This window comes from Podarcis melisellensis, assembly GCF_964234715.1.
Source record: "Podarcis melisellensis genome assembly, chromosome: 13".
Taxonomy (NCBI): Eukaryota; Metazoa; Chordata; class Lepidosauria; order Squamata; family Lacertidae; genus Podarcis; species Podarcis melisellensis.
Window position 1 is genome coordinate 28,797,125 of NC_138545.1, and position 21,572 is coordinate 28,818,696.

Below are 21,572 nucleotides of genomic sequence, written 5' to 3' on the forward strand. Positions count from 1 at the left end.
ACTGTATACCTCTGCAGGTTGTTGGGGGGAAATAGCAAGTGATTGCCCCAGCCGCTCAGTTGCCTACTTTTGACTTCTCAGGGACATCTGGCTGTCTGCTGCTGCAGATACACCATGTCTAATCCAGTGAAGCAGCGCTGTTCTTAATCAGAAACACCAAAGAGTCTTGTGTCACCTTAAAGACCAATGCATTTATTGTGGCATTTGCTTGAAGGTTTATGCCATACTGAATTCAGCAGCCTTTGGGGCTCTTGGCTTGTTGTTTTTCGCTGCAAGAGTCTAAACACGGCTGGTCCCCTTGGAAGTTCTTAATCAAGAAACTGGCTTCTGCCATCATAATGGCACGCTATTTTTTTAAAAAAAAAGTTTTGCAAGTTTTGGCAACCCTATAATTTTGCTAAATTCCAAACTATTGTTTCAGACATTTCTTTTCACTCCACGTCAAAAACAATGATCAAATTATAATTCTTCGCTTTGGCATTTATCCTCCCCTACTCCCAAGTCTTGGTTGAAAGATAGAATTCCTTCCCCTGACTTCTCCCCATTTCCACTGCCCCCCCCATAAAATGCATTCACTTCAGCCTGAGGTGATAGCTGAAAGGGTGCTCTGGAGAGCAGGGAGGGGCTGCTTCTCGAGGTCAAGTCGTTCTCAAGCAGGTGGGCTGTTTCCATGGCGATGCTCTTCTATTTAAAGGGCTTTCTCCCGCTGTTCGCCATGTATCCCACTCGCTGGGGGGTTCGCTGCATGTACTGAATACATTTCCCTTCATTTAGCACCTCTGCTGTCAGGGAGAAACCTGTAAATGGTTCCTCCTCTCCCCCCTCTCAACTCACTCTCTCTCTCTCTCTCTCTCTCTCTCTCTCTCTCTCTCTCTCTCTCTCTCACACACACACACACACACACACACACACTCCTTACCCCCAGTATGGGGAGAAGCTGCTAGTCTCCTAGGAAACCATCTTCCTCAGCAGGATAGAGCTGTGAGAAGGGAGAGGTGGCATCTATACAAGGCATCTTTCTCTCTCCCGCCTCCAGACCCTTCTGTCCACAAATTCACTCCCTCTTGCTATATCAGAGCAAAAGGTCTGGAGTTTGGGGGGGGTAGTTGCTAGGTGTCCGGCAGTTTTTTAAAAAAGCAGGCTTCTGTGGATTTCAGATCATCACGAAATTGTGGCCACATGGAGCCTCTTTCAAACTGCAGAGGGAGGGCAGGGGGAAAGCGAAGAGGAGGATGGTGCCAAGTTGGTACGTGGATGTGGCTGGGGTTTATAAGATCCTAGCGGGAGCTTTGTGATCACACGCTGGCTCTCAGGCTGTGTACACACACACACATTTACTCTGCGTCTAGTGGGCTCCCATCCCAAGTTTGGGAACTGGCGTACATATAACATTAGCCACAATTCATATTTCCTGCAACATCTTGTGAAATGCTGTGCTGGATGTGTTCCCCCTGTCCAAACCAGCTGCAACCTGAATAAAGGGGGAAAGAACCACCTAACCGTGTTCTGCGCCAGTGATGTGTTGACAGCATCAGTCTGGGCAACTACAGGGACTGGAAACTTGGTTTCTTTTTTCTTTTCTTTTCAAAATGCTGCCGCACAATTATTTTTTCATGTAGCGCCAGCAGTGTGTACAGGGCATTGAAAAGGCAATGGTGTTTTTGGGTCTGGCTGAGATGGCAAAGTTAACATGTTTAATTAGAGAAAAATCATTACTGGCATCTGTTAAGCACCGGAAATTTCGTATGGGCTTTTTGTGCGAGAAAAGAAAGCGAACTTGTAATATCTGGATTTGAAGTTTGAAAAAAGACTGGTTTGTCGATGATAGAATGGTTGGATTTTAAGGAATGGATATTATATGTTGCTGCAGGACAGAGACCTGGAAGTCTTTTGACTCCTTTCTGTCTTTTTCCTTTCTTTCACTTTTCTCTCCCTTTTTCTTTTCTTCAGTTCTTTCCTGTTCTTGTCTTTTATTCTTTCTGACTTTGTTCCTTTTTTGGCTGAGTAGCTATTTTATCTTAGTATATTATAAAAAAAGATACTTTGTAATGGATTTGTGTTTTTGTATATCTATGAAGCAGTATCAATAAATAAGTTAGTAAAAGAAAAAAGAAAAAGAAAAGATGTGTTGACAATGACTTCCTTTCCCAACTCATATTTCTTTATTGTCTGTTACAGCATCCCAGTTGGGCCCAGCTTCCAAGGCAGCCTTGCTCAGGCAATGCACTGGTAAGAAAACACCTTCCTCTCATGGCAGATCTGCATCCTAGCAATCTATCCGAGAGTTACATAATCAGAGCAATCAGCACTGGAGCTGTCCAAAGTCAAACAGCCCTGTGGGCTTTGCAGTTGTGCAAAAGAGGGATTCTCTTACCCTTTCATGATAAACTGCATGTGCCAAATAGTCTTGCAGACTATTGTGAAAGTTACAGGAGGCTCTGCCCATCTTTTTTTTCTTAATTTTGCCTTAATCGGAACTTATGAGAGCTCTGGTTAAATAGCAAACAAGCAAGGAGACTTCCGGTAAAGGTGGCGTCAGGTCAGAAAGTTGGCTCACACAATTTTAACCAATTTTCAATTGGTTTTAACCAATTATTTTATCACCTTCTCATAACTTGGAACATGCAAGGAATGCCTGCCGGTCTTACAAGGGAAATTCAGGAGGTGCCAAATCTACATCAAGTGTTTTAAACTTACAAATTGAATACGCAAGATGTATATAGCATTCCATGCAGAGGCATACCTAGGGTCCCTTGTGCCCTTGGCAAGGACCTGTATTGGTATTCTCCCCCCCCCCCAAAAAAAAATCTCTTTACCACAATAGCCACAGTAGAAGTGACAACATTGCATGTGACCTAAGTACGCAAAGCGTCCAGAATGAGGGCGAGGTGAGGAGGAAGGGCCGAAAAATTGGCATGCCTTTGTGCCATGGTGTGAGAAGCAGCACGGCACCACACACGTATTCATCATACCCCCTATAGTCTCCATCTACCTTCATACCACCCTGCCACTTTCCCTACCACTCAGCTCCCAGCTGACACAGATAGCTGAGGCAGGGAAGAGAGATCTCTTGGGTGTTATTAGTCCCAGGTTCATAGGGACAGGAGCCCAGCAGGAGTGGCAAGGGAGAAGAATGTCGAAGAGCTGAGCCGCTCAATCAGCGGATATATCTATCCCAAGATTATACACCCCTTAGATGCAGCTCAGGAATGGTGTGCGTGAATGTTTCACCATACCCCCCAAAAAATCCCAAATCCACATAGAAAAATGTAACATCCACTTCTCCATGACTATATATGGTAGTGCTCTTACATGCATTTCCCATCTGTACTCTGAAAGTGGTACAGTCTGGCTGGAGCTGTATTATGTGTCCAAATATATCTCCTTCTGATCCGCATCTTAGATGTCAGCACTTTGATAGAATGCTAGATTGCTGCTTTCCACACATGTATTGCATTCACTGGGAATTGTGTGGGCGTGACATGTTAATTTACTTCTGTTATCCTTGGCTCTTAATAATTTGCTTTTCCCCCTCCATCACTAAATGATCTGTGCATATACTCTCAGTGTTTTTGACATCGACCGCCTGCTTTTTCTTTTAAAGCACAGAGCAGCCCTCATGGGGCTCCATCACAGCACTGACCTTAGCTTCCGCAGCACTACAATATCAAGTTCTCCCAGATTGTTCATTGGTCCATATGTTTGTGTGTGTGTGTGCCACCTTCTCACTGTTCGGTGTGCATTTGGCAATGCTGGCTGTTGCTTATGGTCCTTCCAGATACGGGCTTAATACTACGAAAGTTTGTTGTTGAGGGATTGCTGCAAAAACAAACAACAACCAACAACTCACATGTGTGAGGAGCACTGATCCCACAATAAATGTATATCTGGAAGCACCCTTGGAGAAGATTGTGTTGCTATAAAACCAGTTGAATCACAAAGATGCTGCAGCCTCTGTTATCCTACCTGATAACATTGCTGCTGGATGCCTCCAGATTTAATCCAAGACATAACAAGAAGGCCGCACCATGTTTAATTGGAACACACACGTACATGGTCTTCAGACTAGCGAAAGAAGCACACAGGCAGAGGAGACAACATACAAACTCAAACACACACAATGGGGCATTTGTAGGTAGTGACATTTTCTCTCTCCTTTTTCCTCTTCAATCACCATCGCGGCTGCCTGAGAAGTCTTGGAAAACAAGCCCAAAGAATCTGAGCATCCCATCTATCCTGCACTCTCCAAATCACAGAAACGGAAAGGTAAATGTGTGTGCGACAACTGCAGGGCTTAAGTGGGATTTATCACCCGGGTTATATGGGCGAAGGCAAAAAGCTTTTGAGAGTTAAAGATGGCATGGCAGCAGCGTCATTGCCCACAGGGTGCATACTTTGTTGTTGTTGTTTTTGTTGTTGTTGTTACCACCCCACCTTTTCCCCTGACAGAACTCAAAATAGCTTACAGATAAAAATTAGAACCACTAAAAGCATAGGGGGAAAATCATTAAAAAACAATTAAACATTGATATATCAAAACTATATAATATATAAAACCTGTTAAAACCATACGAATAATTACAATAAAAACAGCACAGCACCAGCCCTTTCATTCAAAGGAGTCAGTTCCCCAAAGCCTGTTGGAACAAGAAAGTGTTCACCTGCTGGCAGAAGGACAACAAGGAGGGAGCCAGTCTAGTTTCTCTAGGAAGGGAGTTCTGAAGCCTGGGAGCCGCCACCAAGAAGGCCGTCTCCCGCATCTCTGCCAAGCACCCCTGTGAGGTGGCAGGAGCAAGAGAAGGGTCTCCCCTGAAGATCTCAAAACCCAGCCAGGTTCGTCTGAGGGAATAGAGTCCTTCAGATAGCTTGGACTGAAGCTCTGTAGGGCTTTATAGGTCACAACCAGCATTTTGAATTGTGCCTGGAAACCGACAGGTAGCTGGTGGAGCTGTTGTCACAAGGGAGTTGTACACTCTGTACGATGAGCCCAGGTAAACAATCCGGCTGCAGCTCTTTGAGCCAGCTGAAGTCTCTGAGCACTTTCCAAAGGCTGCCCCACAAAGAGCGCATTACAGTAATCCAAATGGCATGTAACTGAAGTCGTGCATCGCCATGGCCAAATCAGATAGCTCAAGAAGCGGGCACAGCTGGCTAGGCACGAGAAGATTATGCAGGATTCTGATGCTCTCAAAAAAAAACTTTTGAAAGCTGCAAACAATGGCAGTGGTGGGCAACTCTCTCTCTGCCTTATCACTGTCAGCTGCCTGTAGGAACTCTTGTCCTTCTCCAGCCACGGTCTCCATGGAAACAGAATCATAGGCAGATCTGTACATCTTCTGTGAGTACAGAAGAGGACTCTCAGTAAAATGTTGTGGCGTGTCCCTTCTCCACAACAGTCCCTTTGAACAGGAACCTTGTACCATTGTTGAGGGCTTAGAGACGAGCCCTTTTTTTCCCTTTCCCAGAATCCTCTGCTGCACCATACAGTGGCCAAGAGTTAACTGTCAGGGATAGCTGCCAGCCCTGAACATCAAGGTTTAGTTGCTTATATACTTGGGGAAGAAGAGTTTTGTAGGCTTGTGGCATGTCCCCGCTGGATCCTAGTGCTCTCCTCTAGGATACTACTGGGGATGGTGGACAATGGGCAGGATGAGGCCCACCAAGCCATTTGAAGTGGCCTGCTCCGGTCTTCAGAGATCAGTCTGTGAAAGACAGAGATTGCCCTCTCTACTGCAATGTGTTAAGACTTCTCAGTTGCATAGAGAGCCTTCAGACGCAGAGACTATTAAAGCTGTTTGATCAGCAAGCAGGTTAAACATTATATACATACATGACTTAACAGCGAAGGCAGTTGACTTTTTTCCATTCTGTCACGGCAAAGCTTCATGAAACGAGGTTTTGTTCTCCTATCCACATGAAATTTGGCATAAAGAATATGCCTTGGGTGGGTTGAGGGCAGCATAATATGGTGAAATTTCAGAAAATCCTAGAGAAGAATGGCTGAATTAGAGCAGTTCACACGTTTTGCGTTCAGGTTCAGGCATCCCATGTTCCCTGCCATTATTATTATTATTATTATTATTATTATTATTATTATTATTAACAGTCAAAGCATACCTTACATTTACCCATTTGGGGCTGTTTCCATTATGTTGAAAACTTGTGCCTGTTTCAAGGATCTCCCTTCTGCTGTGTATAAATCTGGAACCGTGAGGTTTCAGAATTCCCATTCTAATCAGTCATTTAACTAAGAGTGAGTTGTTCAAAACATTGCTCATTGCCAAACACTGGCTCTTCCCAGAGGGAGCTTGCTTCCCAGAAGAAAAATGGCCATCGCTGAGGAGGAGGCTGCTGTGGAAGACGGTGGGTGGGACGAATGGAGCCGCTGTGCTTGTTTTGGTGTGTGCAAAATGCTTCAGCACGAGTCTGGGTGTTTTTGTGAGTGAATTTCTGCTGCATATGTGTGTGAGAGGAGAGAGAGACAAAGGGAAGCTGCCATGACTGAATGGGATTTGCAGTCTCTGGCTTCTCCCCCCCCCCCCCCGCACCCCAGTGATTCCTGCTGCAACTTCTTTTGAGATCTCTGCCCTGTTTGCAATCTGTGATCTCAGCAGTGGATTTTGGGCCCCATACATTTAAAGCACGTAGCTTTTCTTCAAAGAACCCTGGGAACTATAGTTTGCCCCTTACAGAGCTACAGTTCCCAGCACCCTCAGCAAAACACGGTTTCCATGATTCCTTGGACTTTTAGAAGACATCTGAAGGAAGCCCTGTTTAGGGAAGCTTTTTATGTTTGATGGATTACTGTATTTTAATATTCTGTTGGAAGCCGCCCACAGTGGCTGGGGAAGCCTGGCCAGAAGGGCGGGGTATAAATAATAAATTATTATTACTATTATTATTATTATTATTATGACACTTTATATGGTTATTGCAAGCTATTCTGTCTTAGCTTTAGGCACTTATAGAGTGATAACAGCAATGGACTGCATGTGAGGCCTGGTATTTGTTCAGGACCCATTGAGCCAGCTCATTATCTTCATCATAGTTCATTCTATGGTTGAAGAACCGTATCAGGACTAAAATACAGTCCATTATGGCAAAAGCGGGGATAATGTTGAGATAATTATAAAAATAGCCTCCTTTAGAGGGCTGATGTAAATATCACTAAGATAATAATTGCAAAGTTATTTTGACATCTTAAAGGGCAGTATAATTCTTATGTATTATGGGGTGTGTCCCCCTCCCTGCTCCCACTCCCACCACCAGAGGGGGCTTAATGGAATTCAGGGAATGTTCTTTTCAATAAACGAAATAAATTCTAGAGGGTTTTTTTAACCCTTCAGTTAAAGCAGAAGCGGATGGGGGGGGGATGCAACCGGTTTGGTAACACTGGGTGCAGAGCCTTGGGGGGCCACAGGGGGCATTGCAACAATGATTTAGAATGGAAGGCGAGAGGCAGGAGGTGCCAAATTTTGATGTTGTACAGGGCGCCGCTGAAGTTTCAGACCCCAAGGTCACCAGTGGTTTAAATCTTTAACGCAATTACTGAGTGTCTTCTACACCAGAAAGGATGGAAATTGCAAGTTAAGGTACCTGTGCTGGTGTATCTATATGGGGCTCTAAACAATATGGGATGTATTGAAACTGAGGCTCCTTAGAATTTCCACGTTTTTCCATGGCACACGAGTAATTTTTAAGTTCCCTTTCTCTTAAATGGAAGGGGCATTTGATCCCAGAATTAAATTGCAGTGAGGTGTGAATGCCCTCGTTTGGTCTCTGCTGCCTATAGCTATGTGTTCAGTGTTAAGTTGTGGGTGAACATATCAGACGACACAGCGATTCTTCAAACAGCTCTTGTTTATCCGCAGGCCGGAACAGAACTGAACTGAAGGGTTCAGTCAGCCTGCTTATATAGAGCTCCAGTACAACGTAACTGTAGCAATTTTCTAAAACTATCCAATCACTGAATGTCATTTTCGATCCCTTATTTGCATAACTATCTACAGTATCCCCCTGCTGGCCCACGGTGAGAACTTCAGTACATAACATTCAGCCTCCAAACAATTTCCCCGCACCTGATCTGGCCAAAGCTGTTAGGCCAAGGCTCCAGTAGTACTGGGCTGAGCATCAGGGAAACATCCGAGTGCTGCTGTGGAGAGGAGAATCACTCTCTCTCTCTCTCTGCTCTCCCAACTATTTTTTGGCCACGTCCGCCAATGTGGCGGTGGTGCCTTCAGGCCACAAGCTGAGGGTTAGCCATCCCTGCTGTAAAGGACGCATGCAGAGCAAAAGATGTTTTGTCACTTCTTGCTCGACAGTGTGACACTTGTTCCCGTCAGGTGGGCAGAAAGTATCCTTTGCTGGATCCGTAGAGGAAGTCCCCAATGAATGTGAGCAACCAGAAGGTGCTGAGGGCGAAGCCCAGGACCAGCAGAACCAGGAGACAGAGGTGGGACTGGAGCAGGGAGACCCGCCACTAACAGGTAATGTACCTGAACAAAGGAGCTCTGTCTCTGGTGGTTGCTAATCAGCACAGTGCCTAGTTTAGTCCTTGGCTTTTAACATGTTGTTACATTCCTAGTGTTGCAAAAGGTTTTTTTTTAAAAAAATTGTGTTTTGCCTGTTTGCCTCACAAGAACCCTGAGTAAGGCTGAGTAAGGGGCTGATGCATGGGCAGAAAAAAAATATTTATTTGGTTTTTCATATTAAAGTTTTACAATCACATATTCAGCATCAAAAAGAGATTCCAAAGTACAGCCCAACAGATTATGATTTTTTATTATGGTTTTCTACGTTGTATAATTTAGGGAAGAGAACACTGTTGTATTTTTGTTGTTGTTGTTGTATTTGTTTATTTTTACTTGTCTTGTTTTACTTGTTTACAATGGTTTTTAAGATAAATTATAAATTTCTCCCATCCCTTACTAAAATTTTGGTCTTCCTGATTTCTGATTCTTCTGGTCATTTTTGCCATTTCGGCATAATCCATCAACTTAATCTGCCATTCTTCTCTGGTCGGGACTTTATCTTCTTTCCATCTCTGGGCCTCCTCTGAACTATTTTAAGTTCACTTTACAACGCAAAGGATAAGTATAATGCTGGTTTAATATTGTGTCACCACCATCTCTCAAACTGGGACCTCTTCAAGAATCTGCTGTGGTAAATGAGATTATGCTCTGTGATGTGAGACATGAAAGACTCAAGCCCACCCTCCCCCCGTGAGTTTCACATCAGAGTAGTGATTTGAACCCTGATTGCCCTTGTCCAAGCCCAGTGCTCTGTATTGTATATTCCACACTGCCTCTGGTTTAAGATCATGGCTGGGAAGTGAATGATCTATTTATGACTAAGAGTATTTATCTCTTTTGGGCCCTACAGAGCCCTCCACCAACCCACCGCCAGCAGAAATGGCTTCCTCGACCTCAGCTTCCCTATACAGTCATACCTCGGTTTAAATATACTTCAGGTTGAGCGTGTTTGAGTTGCACTTCACAGCGACCCGGAAGTAACGGAACGTGTTACTTCCAGGTTTCGCCGCTCACGCATGTGCAGATGCTCAAAATGACATCACGCGCATGCACGGAAGTGGCAGATCGCAACCCACACACGTGCAGACACGTAGACACGGGTTGCGTTTGCTTCAGGATGTGAACGGGGCTCCGGAATAGATCCCGTTCGCATCCAGAGGTACCACTGTATAGCTAAAAAGTTGCCTTAGCTGGCAGGTCTAGAACTACCTGATTTTCAAGGGTCTTGGTCTGCATTCGAAATTAGCTGGGCGCCACTCACGTTTTGCGACTGGCAACCAGCCCTTTGCAACTGGGTGGAGATGTCCTTGAACCACCTTTGGTGCCTAGCATCTCCCCTTGCCTGGCTGCAGTCAGCTGATCTGCCAGGCACCCGACAAAATACCTGATCTGTCCAGCAGCGCAGTCAGATGGACAGGGTGCAAAAAACAAATTGTTTTTGATGGTGGTGGTGGTGATGTGGTCTGGGTGATGTCCCATGTCCAGAACAGAAATTAATCCAGTGAATATGATCATTATTCACTGTTGTTGTTTTCAGCCTACAAACAATATAGAATTATTGTGTAATCAGTCATGTTCCCCCTATCCGCTTTGCACTGGTTTTCCGTTGCATTGAAATGATTGGTGCAGAATAACATAATGATAATGCAATTATGAAAAGTTCAACCACAGTGGGCAGTGAGACGAAAAATGTAGGCTTCATCCGAAGCCGAACACAAAACAGAAGGAGTCCTGCACACGACTAATAAAGGGTAGAATGGAAGTTGATGCCTTCATAATTCCCTAACTGTGACAACCATCTCATCCCCTCCTTGAGAGCCAGTGTGGTGTAGTGGTTAAGAGCAATGGACTCGTAATCTGGTGAACCGGGTTTGCGTCTCCACTCCTCCACATGCAGCTGCTGGGTGACCTTGGGCCAGTCACACTTCTTTGAAGTCTCTCAGCCTCACTCACCTCACAGAGTGTTTGTTGTGGGGGAGGAAGGGAGAATGTTAGCCGCTTTGAGACTCCTTAGGGTAGTGATAAAGCAGGATATCAAATCCAAACTTCTCTTCTTGTTGCTTTGGATTCTACAAGGGAAGATTATTTTTTTTATAGTTTAGAACCAGTTTTGACTGTCACAGCCATTCAGCAGGAAACCCTGGGAATAGGAGCCATAGGAAAGAGCCTTCATAATTGGAAATTATGGAAATGTCAGCACCTTCACAAATGATGGCTGCCAGAGGGGAAACCCAGTGGCGTAGCGTGGGGGGTGCAGGGGGGCCGGCCGCACCGGGCGCAACATCTGGGGTTAGGGTTAGGGGGCACAAATCCACGGGTTAGGGGGCGCAAATCCACGGGTTAGGGGGCGCAAATCCACGGGTTAGGGGGTCAAATTACTTGCCTTGCCCCGGGTGCTGACAACCCACGCTACGCCACTGGGGAAACCATCTTTAAAGTGATTTGAAACTGATGTGAAATTTTGTAATGTAGATGCCCTGCACGTCGAGAACTCCCCCCCCCCCCCAATGCTTATGTTTTTCCTCTCCTTCTGTAGATCATGTTATGGAACTAAGTCGCTCCAGCTGGGAAGAGAGACCTCCCTGCGCTCTTAGCGCCGAAAACCGTTCCTCCCCACCCCCTATCCACACCACCACCTAGCGCAAGCAGTGAAGGGGAAGAGTCGGGAGCTGTCCCATTGATGGAAAACTCTCCTTTTTCACCAAGATGGATTGGGTTATTTCCTTTTAACAACTATCTTCTCTTTTCTGTTCCAGATTTGTCTTTCATTTCGCAGTGTTTGGTTTGTGTTCCGTGAATTATTTAGCACAAGGGGAAAGGAAGTGGGGGGAGGGGGAGCCACAGTCGCTGATATCCAAACTTCCACATTCAGAAGGAATATATCATCTTTCTGACAGCCAGAGGCTGGGCACAAGTGACAAGAGGGTGGCTATCTTTACTGTGCCTTTGCTTGTGAGGTTCCGGGTTCGGGGGTGTGTGCATAAGAGCTGTCGTTGTCCACAGGGCTGCTCGTTTGGTGTAATCCAGCATGGCGGTTCTTAACATTTTTTCACCCATCCAGATCTGAAAATCTAAAACTAGTATGTGAGACCAGTGAAAATAACCAGGTAGCTGGCCTGGAGACCATCGTTAGATTCCCAGAAATCCAAGTTTGAAAATGTACAACTCACAGCTGAATTCGAACTGATCAGCTGGAGGGGATACCTGCAATTGATTCACTTCTGAATCCCTGTCACCACCACCACCACCTCTCCCTCTCTCTCCCTCTCTCTCTCTCTCTCTCTCTCTCTCTCTTTCACCTGCCTCCCCATTGCCCCATTCATCTCTCTGGAAGCTGCAAATTAAAATCATTTTGTATAGTTGAAACTGCTCTCCCTCCCTCCCTCCCTCTGCTCTTAGACCCTTACTCCGCCACCTGTGTATTGGGCAATGCCTTTCCATGTGCCTCTCTGCTCTATTAAAGCTTTGTAAATAAACGAGATGTTTGAAGAGTGTTTTATGGAGGGGGGGGGAATGGTCACCAGCCCTGAGTAAGCCAGCTCTTTCCTTCACTGCATCAGCCAAGCATGACAGAAGGAAAGGGTTTCATAACAGCAGGAAGCATTTTATCTTTTGCAAATCAACCCTAAGTGCATGAGCCATGATTCATGGACAGGAGGACAGGGTTCGGGAGGTAAAAGGCTTAATTCCTAATGACTCCCAATGGGTGGATTGGACCATAGCTGTCAACTTTTCCCTTTTCTTGTGAGGAATCCTATTCGGAATAAGGGAACTTCCCTTTTAAAAAAAGGGAAACGTTGACAGCTATGACTAGGATACTTCCAGTCTCTGCATCTCCCTTAAAACAGTACCTCTTGCTGCCAAAAGGCAGACCGGCTAAAACTCTTGCGGTCTGGATTTTGTGGGGGTTTTCTGCAGGAAATAAATTCAATGGCTAACACTTGTGCTTCCATGACAGCCTCTACTTTTTTTGTGGGCGGAATTCAAGCCGATGTCAGAAATTCAGGTGTATGCAATTTAAACGGATTAAAGGGCTCGGTCACCCTGTGCGCAATAAATCTGCTTTTGAAAAGAATCTCAACTTTTTACTGTTTGGAAATTGACGAGGAAATGCCTTAAACAGTGATGGAAAGGTATGTAAACGACCCACAAACCAGGATGTAGGACAATGCTCTTTGTTGTGTAACTTCCTTGTGGCCCAATAAACATCAACGCTCAATAAAGATCGGATATAATCTAACTTCTGGGTAAGCTTTATTCAAGCAACTCAGGATGCTTACAAACAGGTAAACTGGAGAGGCCCTCAATCAGCAACAGTTGACAGGGCTGATGGATCATTTACAATCTCCCTTCACAGTCTGCGTAAGAGATCCTTACATATAAATAGTCCAAGTTTTTGATGGGGTGAGTTAAGATCATGGTGGCTGCCTGTACACTCCTATTATGTACATATTAAACTTGAAAGCTAAGCCTGCTGCTTGCTTGTGTCTGGTACAATCATGCACACCTTATTTGAGAACTAGATTCAAATCACCTCTCCTGGCATGAAATTGCCTGTAATTGTGAGCACTTGAATATGCGGCATGAAATGTACTATACAAACATTTGTCTCCTGAAATGTGAAAACGAAGGGGGAAATTTTTTGTTTTGAAGCTAATATTTCTAAAAATGTCTGCAGCAGAGCATGGCATCCGACCCCATGCATGCAATGAGGCTGGCTGACTTTCGCTCGAGCAGACGATGAATCACTTGTTCATCTCTCTTCAGACAAGCACCCTTGTTTTCTTTCTGTCAAATGATTGACTTTGTACAACTGTGTATGTCCACTGGGTGTTTGGTTGATTCCCCCCCCCCACCTAAACCCTCCACTCTCCCCCACCCCACCCGGACTCTGCTCTCAGTACACAGGAAACATCTACTCCCTTCTAATACTTTGCGTTAGTATGGAAACTGGTTTCTTCAGGCCAGCTTCCAGCTGAGACCGTGCATATAGCAAAGAGACATTGTTGTTGCCAGAGAGCCACTTGCAAGTCGTCACTCAGCCTTCTGCAAGGAAGTGAGGAAAGCCAGCTGGGTCTTGGCACCTGCCCCACTTGAGGAGACAAGGGCTGTTTTCATGCCGCCTTAACTGCTCCAATCTTGCCTTCTCTTAATCAAGCTTAGTCTGTTCCTTGATCCTTTCCAGGGGAGCTGCTCAGAGCATGTAGCAGCTTGTTCTCATTTGGCTAGCACACGGTGTGATGGGATGAGGTGGCAAGGTCTGGATAGTGGAATGGTGCCCAAACCTTGGCGTATTTTCCGTTCTCCAAGGCCTCAGTCGTAGGTAAGAGGGCAGACCGACGTGTTTCAACTTGCCTAGAAAAAGGAATCCACACTCCAAGGAATATCATATGTGAACGGGGCGACTCGGGATAGTTATCCAGAATATAACATCAATATACATATGTAGCGTAGATATGCCCAGGCTGAGTGCTCCAGTTTCTGCTCCTTCAGCCAACGGAAAGTTCAGCGCAGGCTGAGTAGTGTCAATATTTGGGAGAGTGGGAACCCTGAAGGTTCTGGGAAAGTTTGTGGGACTTTCCTGTCCGTGTGGTTTCTCGTGTCAGCAAATCCTTGTGCAGAGTCAACATGTCTTTTCCCCCAGCAACCACTTCTGTTGCATCAGGAATCAAATGCTGCACTTCTCAAAACGGCAAAATCAAGTTGCTAGGACATTGCAGCCCTGGCTAATTCAGCAACCCACTGCAGAGGGCTACATGGAACGGGCTTGCCCACCTGTCATGGAGACCAGCAATTCAACTTCTCCCCACCTCTGCTCCATTTGCATTCAGGATACGGGCTGAAGACATGGATAATCACAGAGTTGGAAGGGACCTTGAGGATCGTCTCATCCAACCCCCTGCAAAGCAGGAATATGCAGCTGTCCCTTATGGAAATCAAATCTGTGACCTTGGTGCTATCAGCACCATGCTCTAACCAACTGAGCTGTCCTCTGAAGAACATGAAGTGACCATCTTGTTGAAACTAAGCCAACCTGGGTCTGGTCAGTGCTGCCTGAGAGCCACACATATGCCACGCTTAGGACCAAGATGGAAAAAAGATGGGCTATAAATGCAAGAAAATAAATAGGAAAAAAATTGTGCATACCTTATAAAAGGATTGTTCCCCCTCCATTACATTTTTATGTAACATTTCTGTTATTTTGTTTATACAACACAAAAATCATTCCCAAGCAACACAACGTCCCCAGAACGTTCCCCTCCTGCAATGCCTTAGTCCCGACTGTGGAACCTCAGGCCTACTGGGTGCAGCCCTCCATGACCGTCTTTCTGACCCATGGGTTTCGAACTACACTGTGCCCTCTCTCCCTAGGCCAGATCCCTCATCTGCCCTGCTCTCTAGAGGCTCCTCCTCAAGTGCTTTCGCCCGGCTGGCATGTACCTTTGAAGTGTGGCGATGTTTCTTGTGGGCCTAGTTGAAGAGATGGAGAAGGAGTGTAGAAACCCCTGGTTTTGGTGTAGCTGAAACGTAGCCTACCGTACAAAATCAGAAGCCCTGCCCTTTTGCCTCTGGACTCACCAACCGCTGGCATGTAGCATGCAGAAGGCTGCCCATCAGGAGAGAATGCAGCCCTCGGGGCTGAAAATGGTTCCTCACTCTTGCCTTAGGCCTAATGCTCAACAAAAAGAAATGCAGAGCCTCCACGGGTCCCTATATTCCAGGGACAATCACAGAATATCAGAAGCCATCTCAGTTTCTGATTCGATCCCGCAGTGTCCCACTTTTCCTTGTTGTTTAGTCCTTTAGTCGTGTCCGATTCTTCGTGACCCCATGGACCAGAGCACACCAGGCACTCCTGTCTCCCACTGCCTCCCGTAGTTTGGTCAAACTTCATGGATCACTGCCTTGTCATGGCAAAGGGGCTTGAATAACTCAGAGAAGCTATGAGCTCTGCCGAGCAGGGCCACCCAAGATGGACAGGTCATAGTGGAGGGTTTTAACTAAATGTGATCCACCTGGAGCAGGAACTGGCAAGCCACCCCAGTATCCCTGCCAAGAAAACTCCATGGACAAAAGCAACAGGCACTTTTCCTTAGCATGTCCTTATTTTTACCAGAGAAATGTAGGATGGTATAGAGTAATGCGACCCCCCGAGCCAAGGTTATAAGGAACTATACCACCTTGAAAAGCATCTGAAGGCAGCCCTGTATATGGACTTTTAAAAAGTTTAATGTTTTATTATGCTCTTATATATATATTGGAAGCCACCCAGAGTGGCTGAGGCAACCTGGCAGTCAGATGGGTGGGTTATTATTATTATTATTATTATTATTATTATTATTATTATTATTATTGCCATCCCTATTTTCTTTGGAGAAATGTTGGAGGGCATGGAAATGGGGAAAGCTACACACAGGCATATTACAAAAATTACAGTCCTAAGAGCTCCAGGAACTCCGGCCAAATACTACTAAATTCAGTGCAAACCAAATCTTTAACTAAAAGGGCCTCAGTGCAGCTTCACTGCTTTCTAGTGCTGCAAGCTGTATGGAGACGGCAAAAGCCCTTACAAACCACAGCCTTTGAAATAATAGTAGTAGTAGTAATAATAATAATAATAATAATTTATTTATATCACACCCTCCCCAGCCAAAGCCGGGCTCAGAGCCGCTAATAACAGTAATCATCCACGTAAATATCCAAGGATTGAACCGAGGGCAGAAAATCTCAGAGGTGACTCAAGAGCAAAGGTAACTTATTGCTCCGCCTCCCATCAAAATGAATCACTGAGGAACAAATACAGGTTTTTAAATATATCACTCAAGACAAACTAAATTCTCCGCAGGGTTGCTGGCTGTTGCCCACAGCCCGGCAATCTCTGCAAAGACAGGAGCGTCCTGCTTTGCCTAATAATCCCACTTGGTACTGAATTGTCCCTTGCTAAGCATTTTTTTTTAAAGGGATGCGGGTGGCGCTGTGGGTTAAACCACAGAGCCTTCTGATCGGCGGTTCAAATCCCCGCAACGGGGTGAGCTCCCGTTGCTCAGTCCCTGCTCCTGTCAACCTAGCAGTTCGAAAGCACGTCAAAGTGCAAGTAGATAAATAGGTACTGCTCCAGCGGGAAGGTAAACGGTGTTTCCGTGCGCTGCTCTGGTTTGCCAGAAGCGGCTTAGTCATGCTGGCCACATGACCCGGAAGCTGTATGCCGGCTCCCTCGGCCAATAAAGCGAGATGAGCACCACAACCCCAGAGTTGGCCATGACTGGACCTAATGGTCAGGGGTCCCTTTACCTTTACCTAAGCATTTTTAGGGTGTTCCATGCTTAATAAAACTCCTTTGCAAAACTATATTTTATTTGCCAGTTTGAAAGGAGGAAGCAAAAGTCAGAAACAATCCATCTGAGCCTCACATCAGAAATGATTCTGCTCTTAAAACTGAAAGAGCTCAAAGACACGATAGCCAGCCTCTTTTTCTCATACTGCTTAAGTATAGCAATAAATTCCACACCGACTGGTGGGTTAAGTGGAACAATAAAAGTCACAGCCCAAATGTCAAACAGCCTGTCCAAGGGTCTGAGTCATAAACTGTAACCCTAGTTTGCAAGCAAGAAAAAAGAAGAAAAGAAAAGAAACCAGAATTATCAGCTGTAAAATTCTTTGGCTCCTCCTCTCTTGTCAACATACGATAGAGCTTAATCAATCCATATTTACAGTACAATACATATTTACAGTAAAGGGTTACTATGCAATGCAGCATAATTAAATAACTACAGTTACAAAAACAGATATATATAAAGTTGAGGAATTTCCAGATAGGTACATTTTCTGTTCCGTTTTATGATGTTCCCCTTAACAGCCATCTATTAGTAATACAGTGGTGTCAAGAACTTAATTTGTTCTGGAGGTCTGTTCTTAACTTGAAACTGTTCTTAACCTGAGGTACCACTTTAGCTAATGGGGCCTCCTGCTGCTGCTGCGCCACCATCGTGCGGTTTCTGTTCTCATCCTGAAGCCAAGTTCTTAACCCGAGGTACTATTTCTGGGTTAGCGGAGACTGAAACCTGAAGTGTCTATAACACGAGGTACCACTGTAATTCCACCTGGCTGCTGCAGAGACAGTGATGGGGCAGTCGGGCTTACTGCATTCATTTGACTGAAGGACCAGCAGCCATTTGGCTCCTCCTTCTGGGCCAGCCCTACCTATAGACAAGGGTGAGCCTCTTGTCTCAGGCAGTGATTGGGATCAAGGGTGGATCGGTGTCCCCCTGCTAATCTGCAGCTGCCTTCACCTGCCAAGCCACTCAGTGCTGCCATTTTGTTTGCTTGCTGGATCCGACCCACGCCACAATCTCCACTGCAGTACTCTCAAAGGCCTCTACAGACCCCACAAGTCCTTGTGAGTGCGGTGACTCTAGCACATGTGTTAAACTTTAAACAGTATTTGCAGTTGTTGCAGCAAACATGGTTTAAAGTTTGACAGTACAGTAGTAAACAGCTAAGCATTATTATTTGGGACACCTTCACTGTGGTCTAAACCACTGAGCCTCATGAGCTTGCCGATCAGAAGGTTGGCACTTCGAATCCGTGCAACGGGGTGAGCTCCCCTTTGCTCTGTCCCAGCTCTTGTCAACCTAGGAGTTCGAAAGCACACCAGTGCAAGTAGATAAATAGGTAGAGCTGTGCCAGGAAGGTAAATGGTGTTTCTGTGCACTCTGGTTTTTGTCACGGTGTTCTGTTGCGCCAGAAGCGGTTTAGTCATGCTGCCCACTTGACCCGGAAAGCTGTCTGTGGACAAACGCTGGCTCCCTCAGCCTGAAAGCGAGATGAGCGCCGCAACCCCCTCATCGCCTTTGACTGAACTTAACCTTCCAGGGGTCATTTACATTTTTTTACCTACTCTTTGGGACCACCACTGGTCACTCCACAGCAGACGGCACAAATTAGGGGAGGTGGGAGAGACAGGCCAGATGCAGCAAGCAAACCAAACAACGTGATATCTATTTATTGCATTTCTCTCCCCCCTTCCCCCCCCCGCCCGTTCTTCCCCTCCTCATTTAATCCCCCCACAACCCTGTGAGGTACGTTAGGCTGAGAGGCTATGACAGGCCCAAAGATCTTCATGTCTGAGTGATAATTTGAATCTTGGTCTCTCAGGTCACAACCACATGGACCATGGCAGAAGACAGCCCAGGAGGACTTAGACATTGTTGTGCTAACGCAGCAGCAAAAACTATTTCAAGCCAGAGGCGGCAGCAGGAAGAGCAGGCCCACCTTCCTCGTGTGGCACAATGTCTTGAGGCAGCCCTATCCTCTCTTCCTAAACCCTCTCCATTATAAAGACAGTTACATTACTGTTACACTACTTTAAGAAACGGTGTCTGACTTTGCTTTTTCATCTTTTCCTCCCTGTCCTTTTCCCTTTCTTAAGACTGAAAGCCTGCAAGCAAGACTGTCTCTTGCTTTTTGTCTTAGTGCAGCACTTTATTTTATATGCTTCCTAAATAATAAATAATAAGCAGTCAGCTTGATTTTTCTGGCAAGCAACATACCCGGCAGGAGAAATAACCTCTCAATGAATCTTCCTTTCACTGCAACAAGACAATGTTGCACTCCTTGTATCCAATAAATGCAGTGTTTGTGCAAAGAGCTGTATGGGCCAGGTGTAAATAAGTAAATTTTTATTTATGCCCTGCCCTCGCCGGGCAAGAGCAGGCTCAGGGTGGCTAAAGGCTGTTGCATTGAGGTGAGGAAATTGTGAATCAGTAGCTTCCTGTGTCTGGAATACCTTCCTCAGTAAGATTAAGTCCACAGGGATTTGCAAGCATTCCAAACTCACACATTGAATGCTGTTTATTTTCCAGAATGGGTGTGCAACTTTGTGTAAATATTGCATTTCTCTCTGTATATATGATTGCCTTTGGCCAATCTGACGCCAGACCAATCAGGCTATTTATTTTTAAAGCTCAGCTACGTAATTGCCCAGTGAAATGGTATACAAGGAGCTTCTCCTTTTCCATGTGTTTTTCTTGGTTACAATCAGAGTCTTCTAAGCATGTTGCCTAGTAAGCATTAAGATTTCCATGATAGGCAGTGAGGGCCATCAATGTGGAATGCATGTATGAAAAGCCGACTTAAAGTAATGGCAGCCTTCTGCATGGGACCTATTCCCAAACAAACAGGGATGGCGTTAGACTGCATATAATGGGGGAAAATGGTTTATTTATATCATCTTTTATAAAACAAACACCACAGAGTTACAGAAAACACATACCTCTAAACACAAAACTTCATTATGTATTTGTTTGTGTGTCTGTAAATGCATGGCTGACAAACAGAAAACAGAATTTACTCAGCTAAATATTCTGACTGCTATCTTTGTCAGTAACACAGCTGAAATTCAGACTCCAGGCTGCATGCTAAGGTGGCCATTCTATAAAATCTGAAGGCAGAATTCTCAGGGAGGAAACGTCTGCCTTAGAAATGGAAGAGAGGCTTACAATGTGCAATCCTATACATGTTTAGCTGGAAGTAAGTCCCACTGTGTCCAAAGGAACTTACGTGTTCCTAAGCGTGCTTAGGATTGCAATAAAACCTGATCTCCCTTTTTTTCCATACATAAGGGGAAAAGAAAGTAAAGCTTTTCCATCAGCCTCACAAACCTGTCTGAGGAGAATCTATAAGGACTGCCAGTGTTTTAAGACCACGTAAAATGTTGCCATAAACTAAATGCTGTGTTCTTTTCTTTGCTGTGACTGCATTGCATTATTATTATTATTATTATTGGGGGTAAAGGATTGCAACCATAACTGCATGTCGAAAACACAGGTAACGTTTTCATATGCTTCATTTTCACCATGACTATGCTGAATTTCTGACTTACGTAAGCCATGATGGGATTAGTCTGAAAAGCATGTTAAAACTGAAGAACAGAACTTGAAATAATATTCTCCCAGATTAAGGCACTGATTTAGATATCGCAGGACTCAACAGCTTTTTTTTTCCTGCAGGAAATGTTCCTAAATGAAAATGTTGGTCTCCAACCCCCAACAGCCTTAGCCAGTGTGGCCAATGGCTCAGGAGTGATGAGAGTAGTAGGCCAACAATATTTCCAGGACCATAAACTCCCCATCCCTCTCTTTTAGCAGGGATGACTTATGGCATCAAAAATATTTTTTTTAATTTATTTAAAGGAATATTACTACATTTATATTCCACCTTTCCTCCAATGAGTTCGGTGTGGCACTCCTCGCTCTCCATTTTATCCTCACAACAACCATTTGAAGTCAGGCTGAGAGAGGGGTGAGTGGCCCAAGATCACCCAGTGAGCTTCATGGCTGAGGAGATTTGAGGTCCCCAAGGTCCTAGCCTAACACTCTAGCCCAGGGTGGTCCAGCGCACGTCCCAAGGGCCACATGTGGACCTCAAGGCCTTTTTCTGGCAGCATCTGATGCCTCCACAGCAACTTCCCAAAAACCAGGTAAGTGCAGCACTGGGCTTTGGGAAGGAGGCATGGGGGCTCTGGCAGGGCCCTGGAGTCCTCCCACCTCCTTCCTAGAGCTTAGCTGGAGCTTTCTTAGTTTTGGGAAGCGGATGGGAGGGCTCTAGGAACCTGCCGCAGCCTTGCACCTCCTTTCCGAATCCGGAAGCAATTTGCTTACCAGTGTTGAGAAAACAGTGTGATGGCTGGGGGGTGGGGGACCAAGTTTTGGCCTTGCTCCCCACCACCACCGCCGTGCAACAAGGCAGTGTGTGGCCCATGAGTTGAAGTACTTTTGCAGACTTGGTATGAAACGTTGGACTGCCTGCTAGCCATGACGCCACAGTCGCTCTTCCAAGTTTAGTTGCTATTCAGACAACGTATTACTGTACTTACACTTTTATGCAACCTTTAAAAACCTATAAAATGTAGAGCTGCAAAGCTTGCAGACTAGCAAATAGCGATGTCATTCATAATTAGGCACCTACATAATTTTCCAGCGTGATGAAAGGAATATAGACATACAAAACATGTAACTAGAACTGTATTAATAATGAAAAAGT

General features: G+C 45.3%; 1 protein-coding gene across 1 annotated transcript in view; it reads left to right on the forward strand.

The window, feature by feature from the left end:
- PPP1R1B (protein phosphatase 1 regulatory inhibitor subunit 1B) overlaps nucleotides 1-12,007 on the forward strand; it is a 50,537-nt gene extending 38,530 nt beyond the window's left edge. Inside the window, exons 6-9 of the mRNA XM_081886533.1 lie at nucleotides 2,179-2,229; nucleotides 4,195-4,266; nucleotides 8,343-8,486; nucleotides 11,068-12,007. Coding sequence (XP_081742659.1) covers nucleotides 2,179-2,229; nucleotides 4,195-4,266; nucleotides 8,343-8,486; nucleotides 11,068-11,171 — 371 coding nt within the window. The 3' untranslated portion in view covers nucleotides 11,172-12,007. The remainder of the gene's footprint in view (nucleotides 1-2,178; nucleotides 2,230-4,194; nucleotides 4,267-8,342; nucleotides 8,487-11,067) is intronic.
- Nucleotides 12,008-21,572: the final 9,565 nt, after the last annotated feature.